Here is a 19,483-nt window from a genome sequence, read left to right on the forward strand (position 1 = left end):
CAAGGAACTGTTACTACCTTTGTCGTTACTATCCACAGGTATACATATAGTAAAATGAATGTTGTAACAAAAAATATTTGCACAGGACAGGGGGTATATAGTAGTGGTGAGCATTTATTAAAACAGGGATGTTGCAAGGAAAACCAGCCCCTAGTGGGTCAGCCACCTTACAGTAGAAGGCAGAGTCCCTAATCAGGAACCCCATTGGTTGTGGCCGCTGTTCTGAAGCGCTGGATCATGGCTTGTTGGGCCGGAAGGTCCTGCAACCGAGTAGGGCCGCCTCCCAGTTCTCTCGGGTTTGATTTGGGATCGGGGGTAAAGATGGATTGAACTGGCGTGCCTACACTGCGCGGTAGCTATAGGCGTGAGCCATCTCCGCACAGTAAACTGCAAGGCCGGAAAAGGAAGAGTCAAAATGCTCAAAGAACTGCGGGGCACAATAACGTATTTGTGATTAGTCGGAGAAGAATTCTCTCGTCCACCTTCCAGAGTCTCTTGCAGGGCGCAGGAAAATGGTGGTGGGAGTCCTGATATTGAGTAATTATCTTTCTAAAAATTAGGAGAGGAGAGTTTTTTCCGGATCACAGGGGTCATCGGTGGGCAAGACACTGCAGTGGCCCGGTGAATTAAGGAGGGTTCGAGTGGCCGCGTGCGCCGTCTGCGAGGCCCTGATGGCCAGGAGGCCAGATTAGAGAGCGGGGATAGGGGTAACTTACTGGCGGTCAAGGTTTGAGAATTTTGGCAGCTAGGGGGGAGATCCAACTTAGCTGAAAATTTCGGCTGGCTGATATTATAATTTATAGAATTGTAGTGTGAGAGCTATAAGCATCTCTTCAGCATGGGTATACCCATGCTGAAGTGTATATCATTGAGCGCTTGGAAGGACATGTACCATCCACTTGTATGTCTTGGTGGACTACGGCGGCCGTTAACCAACCTCCGCAGCAAAGGCCGGTGATGTCCGTGTAAAATACGTTTTGTTTAGAGCTGTATTAGCGCCTGAGAGCAAGAGCCCGCGCTTCTCGACGGCCAGCGTGCGTCTCACTGTACATAATAGCGGGGATCGAGGGTCAAACACGGATCACGTATTACCAATGTTAGGGCACTCGCACCAGCTCCTGTAGAATTCAATGATGATAGCAGTCGTCTGCGTGACGGTGTCTGCGCCAGGCGCGTGTATTGGTTTGTTAGGCGAGCCTCCCGGAGCTACCGGTAGATGTTTACCACTTGACGTGGATGAAAAACATACTTCATTTGCAATATATAAAGACGCGGAAACAACAGGAACAAACAATGTTCCACAAATACACATAATTTTTTTATAAATGTGTGTGTTTAGAGAAGTTAGCGATTTAGAGTACTTGTACTCTACTATGGGATAGCAAAACCATTCGTGACTTCGTTTTATATGGATGATTTATCGGCAAGCACGTTAAGCGAATTTAACATCGCATGTTTTGCAATACAAATAGGGGCGTATGGCGCATACTTTTAGGTAGAATACTTGAAGTTCAGGCAAACTTTTATGAGAAATTTTGACATGAATACTCAGTCAAACGCAAGATTTTCACCACAAACGATGAACTTTTACTTTAGATAAGATTAAAGTGCTTACTTAAAAGCAAAACAATCCACAGCCGATTCACGAAGTTAATGCTGATGATGAAGCTAAGCCAGATCCTAAGGTCCATAATGAGTACATAAGTCGCCAACTTGTGTAAAAGACAGACAGATCGACGGACAGATGGACGGATGGTTTTATGCCTTGAAGTCCAAACCGAACTTCATTGCTTCTGCAAAGGCAACCAGCGTCAAAACCAGCGAGCGAGCCCGGCTGACGCAATCACCGGCAACGGTGCGTCTTACGCAATGCGTGGCAAGCTCCCTCCGCCCATGGGTCCCAGCCCCATGATACAGTCGTCGTCATCTAGCCCGGCGCGTCTTTCCACGCAACGCGTGGAAATACCACTCTTCCATGGGTGCAATCCAGCGGCAGTTCCTGATTGGTAGCAGCTGACGCAAGGTAAAGCGGCGTTCTGATTGGAGGCTGCTGACGTAAGGGCGTCCAGAGCCTGTAAAACAACCAAGCGGCGTGACGACAAGCAGCAGACCTCAGCGTCAGAGTTCAGAGCATACGAGAGCAGACGAGAGTGTCAAAGCGTCCGAAAGCGTCCGAAGGCATCCCGGCTCTTCATCGCACCTGAATGCGTGCTCCTTAAGCTGTCGGCCCCACTGGCGAATATGTAACGCCTGCATTTATGCTGTACATATATGTCGCCTTAACTCACCGTCGCACTGTCCACTCTGTCCATCAGCTTTGAGCACAAGCAGCCGCGACCTATAGAAACACGTGATTCACAACAGTGGGGACAGCGGTGCACGTTACCCAACAATAGACAGATGCATGAACGGACGGATGGATAAACGCACGCACGCACTCATGTAAGGACGAATGGACGCATAGTCGGACGGACAGAGTATAAGGTCTATTTTTAGACCACATGCGCGCTATGAAAGTTATATGTATGGTATAGTATATGCAACACCTGTCTTTCAGTCCGACGGGATGCTATACGACAAAGACTGCTTCAACGGATATCGTGCGAGCCTAAGGAGCTTTGCTCCTTCAGAGGGTGTAACCGATACTAACGCGCTTTTTTTGCCCATTAACAACAAAGAACAAATGTTGCAACATTTGCACATTGACATTAACAGATGTGCCATTCTTAACATCACATCAAGACACAACTTTGGGCAATCTTGCGTCGATTGTCATGAACGAAAATACACTGACGTAACAAGTTCACTACACGACAGTACTTAATATATGCGACTCCCGAAGTATTTATAGTCGCTACTTTGGATATGCATTTCTACAAGTGAACACCAGTGTTTCAGGGTGAATTATACAAAAAAGGCACATCGTATACGTTCCTTGAGAATCGACGTTATGCGAAGCATGCGGATGGGAAGACGTTAGCTACACGCACTATATACGCACTACCAGCATAATCTGGGGCATATATGCTGAAATCTTTCATTACCACGTGATGGTGCATACGTGCGCACACATCGTGAATACAGTGACGTATCTATGACGTTCATGTGTCGATGGGCCATGAATACGCGTTCAGTGGGCTCTTGACATCTCCTTAAATTGGGCCAAATCAATGTGAACAAGTATAGTTGTTCCTATAATTGTCATCTGATGCGGTGATGCACACTGCATTATGACGTGCCGAAACGAGGATATTCTTATCAGAAATGCCGTATTAAGGGACTACGGATTAATTTTGACCAGCTGGGGTTCTTTCACATCCGCTTTTTATATTAGTTTGTTGAAACTTATATTGTCTAAAACGCGTACAGCACTTGCTTATATATTTCATCAACTTTTGCTCCTCCGCTTTCACAGTCGCACAACGATGGTTAAAAATCGCGGGTGCGTAAGCTAAAGAAAAAAAAATGCTCTTTTATTAATTCATCGATATTTCCTTCTCAAGTTTCCAAATAAAGTTACGTGTCGAGACGGTTCCTGCTATTACCTACAATGCAATAGGTATCGACTATAATTTAAGATAGGTATGAAGGTCAATAAGGTTGGTAACTGGGCTAGTTGGTGATTATTCATTTTACCTTAAGTAGCACAGTTTTTAACATGGACAAGAGGGACAAGAGTGTCGTGTCATTCTTACCACTCTCGTCCATGTTAAAAACTGCGCTACTTAACCTTATGGTAGAATGATTAGAATATGTAGTTAACGAAGCAGCGAAAATTCAGTAACGGTCCAAGAAAGTTTGTCACAGCTGCACTTACTAGCTATATTTTCTTCCATTCGCGAATTGTGTACTAACGTACGTAGTAAACAGGCAGTAAAAGTTAGTAATGTTAGTAAATTTCACTGCTAGTAAGTAAGTTAGTAAATGTTCGCTAACGTAGGTATACAAATAGGTTGCGAAAAAATAGTTACGATGCAAGAAAGTTTGCAACCACTGCAGTTATTACCTGTTTGCATGCAGTTAGTATCAATTACAATCTTTTTAATAGTGTATATGTACATTACCGCATATTGTTTTAATATCTGTGCATTTCTTACCGGCAAGCATGATTCTTACAAGCATCTCATACAATTGATAACGCGAGCGAAGAGCCACTCGTGCCATCAATTGGCGAAACCCGAAAAAGATAAGCATAGAAAATAAATGGTTGCAGTATCACTTCTCTATGTTTCTGAATAACGTGTTTCTCTTGTTTTATTTGTAATAACCATCATTGCGACTTTTCTTCCGGCATTTTATGCGATTATACAATTTTCATGAAAAATCAGCAACCGTGCACTTGTCGATGGCAAGTAACGAAATGGGCCTCAACATGCGTTTTCACCTATGCATGGCCGTGATTTTGTAGTCGTCGCGTTTCAGTCGAATATAGGAAATTTAACAAACCCAGTCGACCAAACTTCAGCAGTTTAATAGACATGTCCTTCTGTGCTATTTCTTATCATGTGTGCACCTATGTGCGATGATGAATAACGAATCCTGCTGATAAATTGGGCGAAGCATCATTCCATAAGCTTTGTCGAAGCTTCGAAAGCGCGCAAAAAAATTAACTCGATATGACTAAACGCGGGTGCTCGTTTTCAAGTAGCCCATATAATTTCTCTCTCTCCAGGTGATATAATCCAGGTTCGTGTTGTAATAAAGGGGCTTTCAGATATTAGACAACAGAAACGATAATTCCACGTGCCTCGCCTCATATATTTCTTTGAAATCTCCTCTCTTCAACACTCAACTCTCGGACGAGTGCTTGCTTTATACGCATGACCCGTGGTATACGGAGTTAGGAAGCTTTTGACGCAAAGCCTTTAATTCCCCATCTTTGTTCGCATATACGTCCGCATATATACACAAACAGCACTCCAGACGGTGGCTCGCACAAATCTATACACTGCTCCCGCAGGAGCACGGAGAAGGTTTACAACTCTTGACTGCACGTAGCTCTACACACGCACCGAGTTTGACGGGCCATTCATGAATGTTAGAGATGACGACCGCTATCCCCCCCCCCCCCCTCCATCCCCTCCCGGCAATGCCTAAAGCCCTGTGCCACGCGAAGCGCTTTAGAAGATCGGGAGAGGAGGAGGAAAGAGCGGGAAGACAGCAAACCTCTCGAGGAGCGCCAGTGAGTGCCGCTAAACGGGGCGTTTTCCTCGGGGCGCGCTCGTCACGCTTGCCTTCGAGCTTGGTGCATTCTCCCCGCCGCTGCGGTCGAATACATCTCGAAGGACGGGAGCTGGGCCGTGCTTGCAGCTGGCCTCTCTCGTACACTGTTGTCAGCGACGGGAACGCACCTTTCTCGGCGGTGGCGCTGGCACGAACACCGCTAAATGGGAAACCGGGAGTGAGGGTGGGGGACCTTGGGCAATCCAAATTTTGAAAGAAAAAAAAAGGTTTTTAAAAATGAAGACGTTGGAAGAAAACACCTTTCTTTGCACCTATCCGACCATTGTATCTCAATCTCTCATTGCTTCTGTCCCTCTTGCGAATCCCCCCTTACAACCCCAAGACCTGGTATTTCTCACCGCACACAGACACTCAAAGAAGTATTATATAGGAGGCGTTCGAAATGAACGTATACCGTGTTTCCCGAGGTATAGCACAAATCAGTGCGTATGATCCTTCGAATGTGCGTCGAAAAGGAAGAAGGGGAAGAAACCAATTCACAACATATTCACGGAGTGAATGATGATGTGTGGGTCTGAGCGTCCGTCCGTCACTCCGTCCGTCTGTCTGTGCGTTCGTTCATCCGTCCATCCATTTGTTCGTCTATCTGTCCGCCCATCCATCCATCTGTCCGCCCGTCTATCCATCCGTGCGAGCGCCCATCTGCGTGTCCGTGCATTCATCAGTCCGTCCGTGTGTCCGTCCGTGCGTTTGTCCGTGCGTCCGTCCTTGCTTTCGACCATGCTTCCGTCCGTGCATCGGTCTTTCCATGCTTACATCAATCCGTCCGGTCGTCCGTCCGTCCGTCCGTCCGTCCGTTCTATTGCATACTCTTTTATTGGACCAACGCCATATAGGAAATGAGACGAAAAATAGTGGTGAGACAGTGCCATCTATTGTATTGTTTGGTAAATACTGCAGCTTATGCCTGACGCAGGACAAAGTTAGACTAAGCGGACCTTCCCTTCTGAAACTAAGCAAGTCACACCTCTGTGGGACGCTGAGTTCTTATATGCGCTAATAAAAAGAGTTCCAGCGCATCTTTTTGAAAAATTTTAACTAAAACGATTAACGAAGTGAGAGAACAAAAACGAACTTCCGTTTTTACGTATCGAGCAACACAATGTGCACCTGCGCTATACTCTCGACCACCTGAAGCGCTTCACACCACATACTTCTGAGACCGTGTAAAAATCCTCGGAAAGCGGGGTGTCACTGGAGCTGGCCAATTTATCGACAAGGGGTCTCGTCCTCATCAAAGTTGCAACTCCAGTGAACTAGAGTATAGTTATATCCTAATTCGCTATAGCTACAACTCATCCGATTTGCAGCCTTGATCAAGACAAATTTTTTTTGACAAAGCGTAGGCTCCAGTGACACCCCACGTTCCAAAAATTGTTCATTTCCATAAGGTTCCAACTGCTCCTCAACTAACTTCTAAGTATACTACGCGGTAGAAAACGCGTGCGGGAAAAAGACAAGGACAAGCTCATATGTGCAAGTTCTGAGTTTGCCCACTACGGTAAACCTCATAGTGCTTCTTTCACGCGAAACTCAGAAAATAAGCGTTTAATTTGCGCTCAGGGGCTAGCCCGTAAGCAGCTGATATGACGCGCAGCATTCTGAACTTTTTTTTGGTTCTTGTTTTTTAGACAGTTTTCATTTGTTACACCAGCTTAATGTGTAGTGCCTGAGAACAATGTTTACCGCTTCTTCCTTTTTTTCTGTTTTTTTTTTTGCATCTATCAAGTCGGCTCAACACACCTGGTAGATGAGGGTTCGCATTTCTGTTAGATGTTTCGGTATTGCCGTGAAGCCATCGTCTGTTACGCTTGAATTTAGCGATAAGCCGTTTTACCTTTTGGCAGTTCTTGACCACGCCGAAACATGGCTGCTGCTCGACGGAAGCCGCACATTTGAAGTTTATTCGATGCTGTGTGTAGCAAAGGAAGCGTGCTTGGTCCCATGATGAGCGCGTCGCGAATTGAGCTGCATACGCATTTTTCTTATAGTATTCGAGCACCAGTGCTTATAATGAAATCTACAACAAATCATGCATATAGGATAACTGGCTGACACTAAACCTGTGAATTGAGATTCGACAAGATTTCGTGTGTGTGTGTGTGTGTGTGTGATTGATTGATTGATTGATTGATCGATATGTGGGGTTTAATGTCTCAAAACCACGATATGGTTATGAGAGACGTCGTAGTGGAGGTCTCCGGAAATTTCGATTACCTGGGGTTCTTAACGGGCTCCCAAATCCGAGCACACGGGCCTACAGCATTCCCGCCTCCATCGAAAATGCAGCCGCCACCGCCGGGATTCGATCCCGTGACCTGTGGGTCAGCAGCCGAGTGACTTAGCCACTAGACCGTCGCGGCGTGCGTGTCTCGTGTCATGGCGAATGCGAGTCGGCTATGGCGCTCGACTGCCGACTCGCATGCGGTGGGAGAGTATTCCAGCTGCGGGTCACATTTTCGATGGAGGTGAAAATGCCAGAGGCCAGTGAATATTTACAAACCTCTGACATCGCGGACACTTTGAAGCCAACAATGTCCCAATTGAGCGAGACCGGAAAAAGTTAGGAAATATTGAACGCGTGAGAAGGAGGGTCATCCACTGCACTGAATTGGCCAAGCTCCCAAAGTCAGAGGTTCGAAACCACTTAGTTTTTTTTTCTATGGAAATTAGGCCTTCAAACAGTTAAGAAAAGGCCAGGCTATAGCTACGAGTTATCTGAAGTTCGGAGCTGATAGACTGTCGGGTGGTATTCTACAGTTCTAAGAAGCTACGCCGCGGTGGTCTAGTGGCTACTCGGCTGCGGACCTGCGGGTCGCGGAATCGAATTCCAGCAGCGGCATCTGCATTTTCGATGGAGGCGAAAGTGTTGTAGGCCCGTGCGTTAGATTTGGGTGCACGATAACAACCCCAGGTGGTCGAAATTTCCGGAGACCTCCACTACGGCGTATCTGCATGATCACGTCGTCGTTTTGGGACGTTAAACTCCGTCAGTTAATTATTATTACTTTTACGAACTCTGCCACCCATAGTGCAACTTCCGTGCAGTAATTACTCACATAAGTAGGTACGCGTTCAAATAGACGTGCTAACCTTATTCGAGATGTCCCGTACACACGCGATCGAGGCATAGGGGCCATCACGCGCATACCGAGCAGGAAGGTCTCCGTTTGACACGGTATGTAGGCCAGTTCGGCGCAGTGTTGAAATGCGCCGTAGAAGCTCGTGTGTGCGCGCGCGCATCGAATGATGGCCGTGTGGGCGGCACTCGGCGAGGCCTGAGGTATACAGGAGGCGATTCCGTCTCTCCCCCAGCTTCGCGGTTTTCGGTTCCTTTGGCGGTTGCTCCGCGTTAAAGCTGCCCCCGCAAAGCATTGTGCTGCCCACAATGGCAAGCGGCGCTTTGAGCCGCGCGGCTTTTCTGAACCGCGTACTCTCTTTATTTTTTTGATTTGCTGCCTCCGTTCTGTTCGCTTCTCGTGTCGCCCCACCGTCCTGGACCCATGGGACCCTTTCACGCCATCGCTGCACCGAGACGGACTCGGAAAGAGATACACGCATGAGCTACGTTTGATTGAATTGTTCCGCGGAACAGATCACGCGTCTGTACGTACTCCGTGTATACTTAGATTGAGGGAGCACGTTTACTAAAGCCCAGATGTGTAAATCCTGAGTTCGCCCCTACGGTACACCTAATAGTGCTTCCGGCACGTGAAACTGGAAAAAAATGGGTGTTTAATTTGCGCTCAGGGGCCAGGCACGTAAGCAGCTGAGATGACGCGCAGCATTCTCAACTGTCATCACTGCCCGAAAGCTCCCAGAATACCAGTGCATTTTAAAGCAATCATCGTAAATTATTACAGTCATTCAAGATGCAAAGCAACCACTTTGCAGCAACCGCGGCACATAGCGTAACCACAGAGAAGACCCCACATTTCAGAACTCACTTGACTATATATGCCTATACATTATATTATGTGACCCCAACATCATGGCGCGCCGCAAAGTTCTTAAGAAGAGCGACACTGTTGACGAGATAACGCTTCTGTTGCAGTTATCAATTTCATCGAGTGTACACATGTGGTGTCGTGTGGGTACACCACCTAACACTTGTGATGATTCCAGATTTTAAGACCGTTGCTGCTTCCAATTGCACATGCACAGCAAGGACACCACGAAGCATCAACACAGCTCCGGCTTCGCGGTGCACCAAGGGATCGCCGCACCTGTCGAAGATCTCCAGCGCCCTCGAACATGGCGCAGGGCAAAAAAGGTTTGACATCACCGAGTCACATGGTCGACCTCGGGGCATGGGTCTCCATATACGCCACGGTATCGTCGTATATAGTTGAGGGGGAGAGGTGCACAACAAAAGCGGCGCATTTTTCGTCTCCCGCTGCCACGGTCGGGCCCCCAATTACAGAGGCGCGCCGTCCTCGTACGCGAGGGTGCGTACAAATACACACAAAAGAGTATTTTTTTCAAAAAGAAGCCGAAGGAGGGCAGCAGTGCACACACTGACAACGATGCGGCGACGGGCTGCGGCTGGCGTCGACGACAAAAAACCGCACGGTTTGTGTGTCTGCCTCGAGAGGGCTTAGCAGATTAAGGTCCTCGAACGGAGAAGAAGCCTTTGGGCTACGCCGCGGGAGGTCGCCGCCACCGCAGCGTGCTCTTGCAGAGAGCGAGATCAAGAAGAACGAAGAACGCCGCGGTTTCTTGTTATGTGGACGCGCGGTTTTTACGCGACGCGCGAGTTAGCATCTGTGAACCTGTGGGATCACGTGTGTGAATTGTCTGCCTGCGGGAGAGACGCCACGGCGACACCAGTTGAAATGTGCAACTCTGTAACTGCTTGGTCGTGCGCAGTGGGAGGTCTCCGGTTAGTGCGTACGCTCACAAGAATAAATAAATTCGAAAAGTGGAACGGGTAGAGCAGAAAAAAAAGAGAGAGAGATTTGGTAACATGCGCACCCGAAAGTGTTATTGGGAAGGGTCTGATCTACAGACCAGCCAACGGTAAGAAGTAATCAAGTACTATGACGAGGAGTGTATATTTGAATCGATGTGCTGGAGATGGTCTGGTCTGTCAACCTTCTCGTGTGCGTGTCTCTGTGAAACAGTAGCAGCTATCATTTACGTCATGCAGTTCTACAGTGTAACAGGACAGGACAAACAACTTTATTTGGTCCTGAGAGGCAAGGCAGCGGGCCAACTATGTAGGTCCCCACCCAGCCGTTGGCTAGTCCCATGTCGGAACAGAGAGGCCATGCCTCTCCGCTCGTTCACGGGCCCTCTGGACAGCCTGAAGCTGGACGTCTTGTCTGGGGTCTGTGATTGCCGTCGTCCAGTCTTCTTCTGTTTTAAAATCCTGTAACGCAGGGCACTGCCAGAGCATGTGACTCAAAGAGCAAAATTCACCACAATCTGGGCAAAGTGGATCAATATCCGGATGAATCATGCTCAGAAAGCCCCTAGAGGGGTAAGACCCCGTCTGGAGCATGCGGAGCGTGCTTGCTTGTGATCTGTGGAGCTCTACAGTGTAAGTTAATATGTGCAGACAAGGTTCCAACAACAGCTATCCTACTACACCATATGTATTGGGCAGATTGTGAGCTTGGTAGCACAGGTGCGCGAAATTGCATCGATTGGTTACCAAGCTCATAGAGTGTAGTTCTCGCTTGTATTTTTTAGGGGCGAAGCTCCTTATAGCGACACCCATTCGTCCCTCGTAGCCGTTGTAGTAGTGTCGAACAAGTATAACATTTTGACCTCCAAGGTGTTACCGGTAAGATATTTCTTCTGTGCATTGTTGAACAATACAAGATGGTGCTCAATGTACATGCCAATAGCTGCTAAGGGGGAATGAGAGACAGGAGAAATCGGCTTTTAGTTAACGCGCACGCTGCGAATTTTTCATAGCTCAACAACGCACAGAAAACAAGAAAGGGTTGCTACGTTATACTCACTGGTCGTAACCTCCTAGGTTTAAGAAAGGTTTAGCGAGCGTTGGGCCGCCGTGCCATGAATACAGTGAACTAGTATATACCATGATCTCGAGGTGGTTAAAGATGGGAAGTAGACACGAAGCGCAAGCCGTAAGAAAGTGTGCGTGTGCCTCCTCTCGTTAAGTCCTTGAAATGCCCGCTGGATGGCGGTGCTTCTGTATGAGGAATATATGATTAAAAGATGCGAGATGATGGTACTTGGAGTGTTGAATAGGTGGACGAGCGGATACACAGACATATGCATGGACGGACGCACAGATGGCTGCACGGACGGATGGACGCATGGACGAACGCAGGAGCGGATGCATGGACGAAAGCAGGGACGGACGCACAGATGAACGTGCGGACAGACGCACGCACGGACGGGCGGATGGACGCACGGGCGGCCACACCGACGCACGCATGGATGGACGGAAGCAAGAACGAATGGACGGACAGATGCTTCGCGTAGTGAATGCTTCGAATTATTCCCGCCCTGAATGGGCCCATTAGCCTTCATTACGCTTGCTCAGTTCGTCAATTAGTTCTGAAGAAAACCTAGTTCCATCACACATGCTATAACTAACTTGTGATACAATGTGAAACGTAAGATAGAGAGCTTATAATTCTCTTTGAATAGATCACAGACAAAAAAAATTGCCCGCAGCTTCCCTCGGGGGAACACTGAGGAGGATGCGGAGCATATAATTGGTTAACGGGGTGTTAAAGTGCGACTTACTTGGGTCGATGGCTAAATTGGTTAACGTGGTTGTGAAATGGGGTGTTAAATTGCGACTTACTTGGGTCGATGGCTAAATTGGTTCACATGGTTGTAGGAGGGGGTGTTAAATGAGTGAACACGTACACACGTATGCGAAAGGGCGGCGCTGGTCGAAGGGACGTCGATCATTGTGTTTGTGGATTCGTTGGAATTCATTTCACCGCGACCTTGGACGTCGGCGCGCCGTACAAACCAACCGACGAGCGGCAACTGAGCGAGCGAGCGCCGACCTTGAGTATATATACAGCTCGACGGCGCATGCACTCTCAGCTGTTGAATGTTCTCGAAGCGCGACGCCACATGCGCGTCCATGGAGAATCAGGAGAATTGTAGATGTCGAACGCGGTGTGTAGAGGAGGAAGGGTGCACAGATGGTGGAGGAGTGAAGCACGCGCGGTGTGTAGAGGAGGAAGGGATGCACAGATGGTGGAAGAGTGGGCGACGGCGCGACGGCGCTTGCGCGCGCGTCAGCTGTCGAATGTTCGATAAGCGGTGCGGACGGCGCGGACGGCGCGGACGGCGCACTACAAGGCGCGAGTATAAGATGCTCCGCATCTAATAAAACGTACACACGTTTCACAGAACGGCCTTCCTGTCCAACCTGATGTTACGCATTTAGTTTAGAGGTAACTGCGTCGCCGAAGGAACGCTGCAATGTTTGAAGGCTGCAAAAAAAAAAGTGCGTTCGCGTCCAGCAGTACAGTTGTGCACCACCAGCGCACTTCCGCCTAGAAAACAGTTGCTTCCTACGCCCCCAAGTCAAACGTGTGTACCCTATATTATAAGTATAGGTCAGTGCGCATCTATCGGTTGGGGTAAGGACCTGTATGGGACAATTAATTATTTTGTAGTCTTCAGTATATCAGCCGAACGTATTAGGAGGTGTATGAATTTACCGCTCCAGAGACGTGCAGTTAATTAAACTTGAAAATGCAGCTTTTATGGCAAACGAATTAGGCGGAAGATTTTAAGACCATATGGGCCATCAGCTTGGACGGGTGGTGTCGAATGGCTTACACTGTTGTAACCCTTGCGTTTCTCTTAATTCACGTCAACAAACGTTGTTGAGTGGCTTCGTTTCATGTATAAAGATCCTGGTGTACACCGTTCCTCGCAGGGCACAGCGGCGTCAACCAGCTCGGAGGCGTGTATGTCAACGGACGGCCTCTGCCGGACTCGACGCGACAGAAGATCGTCGAGCTGGCGCACTCCGGGGCCCGGCCGTGTGACATCTCGCGCATCCTCCAGGTCTCCAACGGATGCGTCTCCAAGATACTCGGAAGGTCAGTTTATTTACAGGTGTTCGTAGTAGCACGATGAAGTATCATTACATAGTAACGCGCCGGGACAATATACACCACGGACATGTTCAATGCGAGTTGATCCGTCACGCCCTTCTTGGCTGCTGATATTTTCGCTAGTATCCTGGCGGCAGTATTCAGAGAGCCCCACCGCTGTGGTCAAGTGGCTAAGGTATTCGGCTGCTGACCCGCAGGTCGCGGGTTCGATTCCCGGCTGCGGCGGCTGCATTTCCGATGGAGGCGGAAATGTTGTAGGCCCGTGTGCTCAGATTTGGGCACACGTTAAAGAACCCCAGGTGGTCAAAATTTCCGGAGCCCTCCACCACGGCGTCTCTCATAATCATATAGTGGTTTTGGGACATTAAATCCCACAAATCAATCAATCAATCAGTATTCAGAGAAAAAAATGTACGTATGCGGTTGCAGTAAAAATATAAAAGAAAGAAATAATGGCGACGTCGGAGTGGCTATTGCACGAAGACTTGTGAATATTTCTCATCGATTGGAGGAGAGGTCTCGATCCTCTTTGGGTAAAACAAGAATGTTGGTTGTTGCAATATCAGTCAAATAATCAATCAATCAATCAATCTTCACTTCCTATGAAAAGGAGGAGTACAAAAATTTAGAAGCGTGAGCAGCTCGACGAGTTATGGCGCAGTTAATTAAGTATATACCTTCACCACACTCACTACAGGTACTACGAGACGGGCTCGATCCGGCCGCGAGCGATCGGTGGCAGCAAGCCGCGCGTGGCGACCCCGGACGTGGTGGGCAAGATCGCCGCGTTCAAGCGCGAGTGCCCGTCCATCTTCGCCTGGGAGATACGAGACCGGCTACTGTCCGAAGGAATGTGCTCCGGCGACAACGTGCCCAGCGTGAGTGGTGACATCTTCAGCCATGCCACTGTATTATTTAGTCCTTTCTTCCAGCTGTATACGAGCGGTGTGACTGTAAGATCGCGACCACCGCGGAAACGGTAGATTCGCCGAATGCCTTCACAACTACAGTTTTCTGCAGCTACATGAATCTTGAGATGACTATGCAGTAGTTACAACAATCGACCGAAAAAAGACTTTAATTAGTGAATACAGGTGGCCCTGTCAGTCGAGAGAATGCAAGTCCTTTTTGCTTGTATCCTTATTGCTTGCCTCACCGGGAGGAATAGAACAGCAAATAAAATACCATGGATGACGATGATCTTCAGCTTATAGAGTTTTGCTGAAAGGTTTTACACATGCGAGCCCATTAAATGTAACAATGGCACGCTTTGTTGTTCGAAGGTGCCTCAAAGAAATCGAACACAGGACCCTGAGCATGCAAGGTTTGCGCTACTGCATCCTAGGAATTAATGCAACAAATTTCTCCGTAAAGATAGTCAAGAAAACTTAAGATCAAGCACCAACTGAATTTCAATGTAACGTCCTGGCACAGTGATATAGGGCAGAGAAGCGAGAAGGGTTAAATCGGCGTCCAAGTGGTCGAAATTTCCGGAGCCCTCCACTGTGGCGTCTTTCATAATCATATGGTGAGTTTGGGACGTTAAACCCCACATATCAATCAATCAATCAATCGATCAATCAATTAAATCGGCGTCTAGAAGGAGGGCTTATAACCCGTATAGAGGTGCCACTGGGCCGTCCAACTTAACCTTGGTTGAGTTTGTAACTATTCGTGATAAGAGTAAATGGCACGTACTAAGGGACCGGACATGTTGAGGGTGACGAACGAGCACCGTTTGTCCACTTCGCCTTGTACTTGGTGCGTGTTGCAATATTTTCACGCAGTATCGGCCATTCGATGCCGCAACAAGAAGAGCGCCAGTTTTGCCTGTCCTCGCCTCGTCCACTCTTCGCTTCTGTTTTCTTTCTTTTCCTTACTACTCTTGCTATTCGTTTGCACATTGCTACCAGAAAGGTCGATCAATCATGCATTTGCGCACTGCACTTTATGTTGAGCTGAGCTTCAGCTAAAGGCGCGAGCACACGCAGCCTGTAGGAAGTGTTGCAACTATTTATTTTATTTTTCAGTCTGAAATTAGTTATATACAAGAAAGTGCGTGCACCACTCTGAAAAAGGGAGGGTTGGTGCGGAGGGAGTCGACGCTCCTCCGCTTGAATCTCGTATGCGTATATACGAGCGCCATAACGGAGAAATCTCTAATACGCGTTCTTTGTCATGCAGCCTAAATTGGGCCGCGTTTATATTTCTTTTCTTTCTTTCAGAAATAGCGCAAGTCGCACATGCACGCGCATAGCTCTTCTACCTCCTCTCTGCTCTTATTCGCCCTTAACTGACGGCCCACTGACGGTGGGGGGTGGGGATGCTGTCCGCGCTGGAAGCATGCACAAGGATGGCGCGCTTATCTTCGGGCCATACAAGCAGGGGTGGCCAGGGGCCCGTCACGCACGCTGCCGCGTTATCTGGGCTCCCTCAGGAACTGTCGCGCCGCCGTGGCTTTCGCGGCTACACGCACAAAGCATAAACGTGGGCCGGACCGCGGACAAGGAACGCCGCCACCGCACCGCAGTGCCAAGCTTCGGAGAAGCGAGCTGCTCAACCAGAAGAATCCAATGTGCCGCGCTCGCTCCACGGCATGGTTCTCGTATCGACGTTCATCTCGTAGCTTCTGAAGACCGGGCTATAGCTCGCTGCGGTTATGCGTGACACGGCGAGTCGGTGACAGGTATAGATATTCCTCAACGCGCAGAAGTATGCACAGCTCGTACGTTGTGTTCTTTAAACACAGAGCCACAGGCAGTGTATAGGCAAAAGATTGGTCCTCTTTGAAAGCACATCGAGGCTAAACTCTATATAGAGTTACAAAAAGCCCAATTTGAAAATTCAGATATATAGACATGCGGTTGAGGGGATTGTGCACGCATTCACTTGTGGCCCTCACTTGTGGCTCTGTCCACATGGGTTTATTAATTTGTTGAACCTCAATCAAAGGTGGCTTTATATTTTAGACGTTGATATGCGTACAGCTCTCCATTCTTACATACAGGCATGTGTCTACATGAGGACCTCGTGAAGCTTATAAAAAAATAGAGAGAAAATTTTAATGCGGAAAGGCAGGGAGGTTAACCAGAAAACATATCCGGTTTGCTACCCTGCACTGGGGAAAGGGTAAGGGGAAAGGGAGGAAGAGAAGCACAAACACACATACACACACTCGCACACAGAAGTGTCACAATCGTTCTACGAGGCGGGTCGCTCGCAGAAACTTCATCAGCGCCTTCGTTGCTTTCTGGCGTGAAGCTCGATCTTTCCGACATTCCAAGATTGACTGCTCAGAAAATGGCTGGTCGTCGAGGCGAGCAAACACTGCTGAGAGGGACTGTCGCTGAGAGCTGTACTGGGGGCTGTTGTGATCGGCCCCCATGTCTGGGCGCCGCTTGGACGCGTGGAATGGTTCCGGCTTCGCAGCGCGTCCTGAGACGTCCAGAATCGGCAACAACACAGCAGTAGTACTGCGAATTCCTTGGAGTCGTCGGCTCGTCTTGCCAAAAAGCCCTTTGGGCACGCACGACCGACAGATTACCGGGGGGGGGGGGGGGGCTGTTCGCTGTCTGGGCTGCCTAGAAGGAGTGGTCATTGCTTGGGTCGTCAACATTCAGCGGACAATGAGCCGAGCGCTTTGTATTCATCTTCGGGGACATTCCTCACGTTCCATGGCGCCTTTCCCGAGCGATGTTTCCTCGAAGAGTCATCTCGGCGGGTCCGACTCCCCGTTCTCGCACTGTGCCAGTGGTGTCGTGTATTGTGTGTGTTACACCCTCGCCGGGCAGCGAACTGGGCGGGCCTCTCCTCCCTTCCCAGGTTGGGAAGGAGGCGGTGTGACTTTCTCTCTTTGGGGGCATAAAAACGCGAGCGCAGGACGCTCGGAAAGAGAGCTTCCTTCCATCATCTAGTATGATGCTTACTCCATGTAACACGCTACCTTCAACATCATGTAAAATAGTGTAAATAAATCGTTCAAGTTATCAGCTCCGGCTCCTCGGCCCGTCTTCGCCCTGACCCTTGGATGGCTCAAGGCCCGACAAATTCCCCCAGTCACAACAGTGGATGGCAGCGGTGAGATGATCTGCGCAGGAATTCGACTCCGGCTTGGTGAGTGCACGACCTTTTCTCCTTGAGAGTTGCCAGGCTTAAATTAGTTCTTCCTGGTAACAAGAGTGTTGGAAGCCTGTTCACGGGAACCTTGCTTCAACGCTTTCCCTTGAGAAACTTGTCGGCAGAAAAGTAGCAGCCATGGCTTGGAGAAGGTTGCACAGATCGGACCTAGACGTGATATGCGGGGAATTCGGGATTGATTGCGGGAAACATCTTAAAAAGGCGGAAGTCATCAGGGCTATGGAGGCAAGCAGAGATGACGAGGAGATCGTGGAGTTGTGGGAGGATATAAAAAAAAAAAGGGAAGATCAGGAGCGCGAGCGCCATAAAGAAGAGCAGGAACGCGTGCGCGAGCGCGAGCGCAAGCACGAACTGGATAAGAAGCGCCTAGACTTAGAAATAGCTCGGGCAACTACCTCAGGAGGCGCAACACTCAATGCTCCAGTAAGCAAGGCACCAAAAATAAAAGACCTCCTGAATCCTTTTAAGATGGGAGAGGATATCGGGTTATTTTTGGTCAATTTTGAGAGAAGTTGCGAAGGCAAGTTTGAGCGTGAGTTATGGGCACAAATGCTCTTGACCGTGCTTCCATGCGAGGCAGCGGATGTACTGGCTCGTTTGCCGCGAGATGAGGCGAATGACTACGATATTGTAAAGCGTGCGCTACTAAAGAGGTATCGGCTGTCTGCTGAAGCTTTCCGACGACGTTTCAGAAATAGTAGCAAACGTAGCAGTGAATCATTTGCCGATTTTGCATACAGTCTGAGGTGCAATCTCACCGAGTGGCTTAAGGGCGAGAGAGCTTTTGGAGACCATGACAAGGTAGTCGAGTTGATTTGCACGGAGCAATTCCTGAACGTTCTAAGTGACGAAGCACGCTTATGGGTATTAGATCAGCCCGGGGAAAAGAATTTGGAGCGTACCGCAGAACTGGCTGAAGAGTACACCATGAGGCGTGAGGAAATAAGAGAGCGCAACAAACCCGCAAAGAAACCATACCGTGAGAATTCTAAGCAGTCTGAGCGCAACAGTTATGCCCCTATTGCACCAGGAGGGACGAATGAAAAAGACACGCACGGGGAATCGACCATGAGTGGACGCGCTGGCAAAGAGAAAGAACAGGATAAGAATCGCGACAGAGCATTTGAGGCAAAGAAACCCATTGTGTGCTATCGATGTAATGAACCGGGGCACTTAGCAGTGGGTTGCCGTAAGGAAAAACTCGTTTTCTCCCTTTTTAACCATACTGATGAGAACATGAGGTTACTTGAACCGTACTTAAGAGAGATGACTGTCAATGGGCAAAATTGCCGGGTTCTACGCGATTCTGCGGCCACTATGGATGTAATACACCCATCTTACGTGCCCGCGGATGGGTTCACCGGAGACTGCGCGTGGATCAGACAGGTAGCGCAGGAAGACAGTGTGTGTCTGCCAGTGGCCAAAGTCCTCATCAAGGGTCCCTTCGGAGAACTGGAAACAGAGGCTGCCGTGTCACAAAGTTTGCCGAAGCAGTACGGTTACCTTTTTTCTAACCACTCGGAGGACCTGTTAAGAAAGAAAGGTCTGAGCTTTGGAGAACACACTGTACATGCTCTAACGCGGTCTAAGGCAAAGGAGATCGCAAAGGAGCTCGGCAGTTCCCAAAATAGAGAGGCACAGGCCCCCGACGAAACAAGGGCAGACGCGAATCAGGAGAACGTCCCGAGCGATGGCGAAAGCAGCTTTAAGAGTTCCAGTGAGGCCAGCGAGGAAGTTAACCTTCTTTCCGTGCTACCTTGCATGGGCGGGTTCTTGGAGCTATCGAAAGTAAGCCCGGAGGTTATCGCTGCGGAACAGGCCGAGGATAAAACGCTGCAAAAGTTGAGCGATATGGGGGAGGAGGGGTTGGCGCGGAAGAACGTCTTTTTGCACCGCCGCGCCGGAATTTTGTACCGTCAGTACAAAGACTCGAAGGGGGTGCACTATGATCAATTAGTGGTTCCACAGAAATACCGAGCCAAAGTACTGGAGCTGTGTCACGGTGGCGGGTGGTCGGGCCATCTTGGCAAAAAGAA

The 19,483-nt window shown here is 48.9% G+C and overlaps 2 protein-coding genes across 2 annotated transcripts in view; one reads left to right on the plus strand and one right to left on the minus strand.

Moving 5' to 3' along the window:
- The window catches only part of LOC119169646 (uncharacterized), a 375,903-nt gene that overhangs the window by 166,005 nt on the left and 190,415 nt on the right, over nucleotides 1-19,483 (minus strand). The window lies entirely within an intron of this gene.
- LOC119169645 (paired box protein Pax-6) overlaps nucleotides 1-19,483 on the plus strand; it is a 59,294-nt gene that overhangs the window by 9,506 nt on the left and 30,305 nt on the right. Inside the window, 2 exon segments of the mRNA XM_075882716.1 lie at nucleotides 13,104-13,295; nucleotides 14,008-14,188. Coding sequence (XP_075738831.1) covers nucleotides 13,104-13,295; nucleotides 14,008-14,188 — 373 coding nt within the window.

This window comes from Rhipicephalus microplus, chromosome 2, assembly GCF_043290135.1.
Source record: "Rhipicephalus microplus isolate Deutch F79 chromosome 2, USDA_Rmic, whole genome shotgun sequence".
Classification (NCBI taxonomy): Eukaryota; Metazoa; Arthropoda; class Arachnida; order Ixodida; family Ixodidae; genus Rhipicephalus; species Rhipicephalus microplus.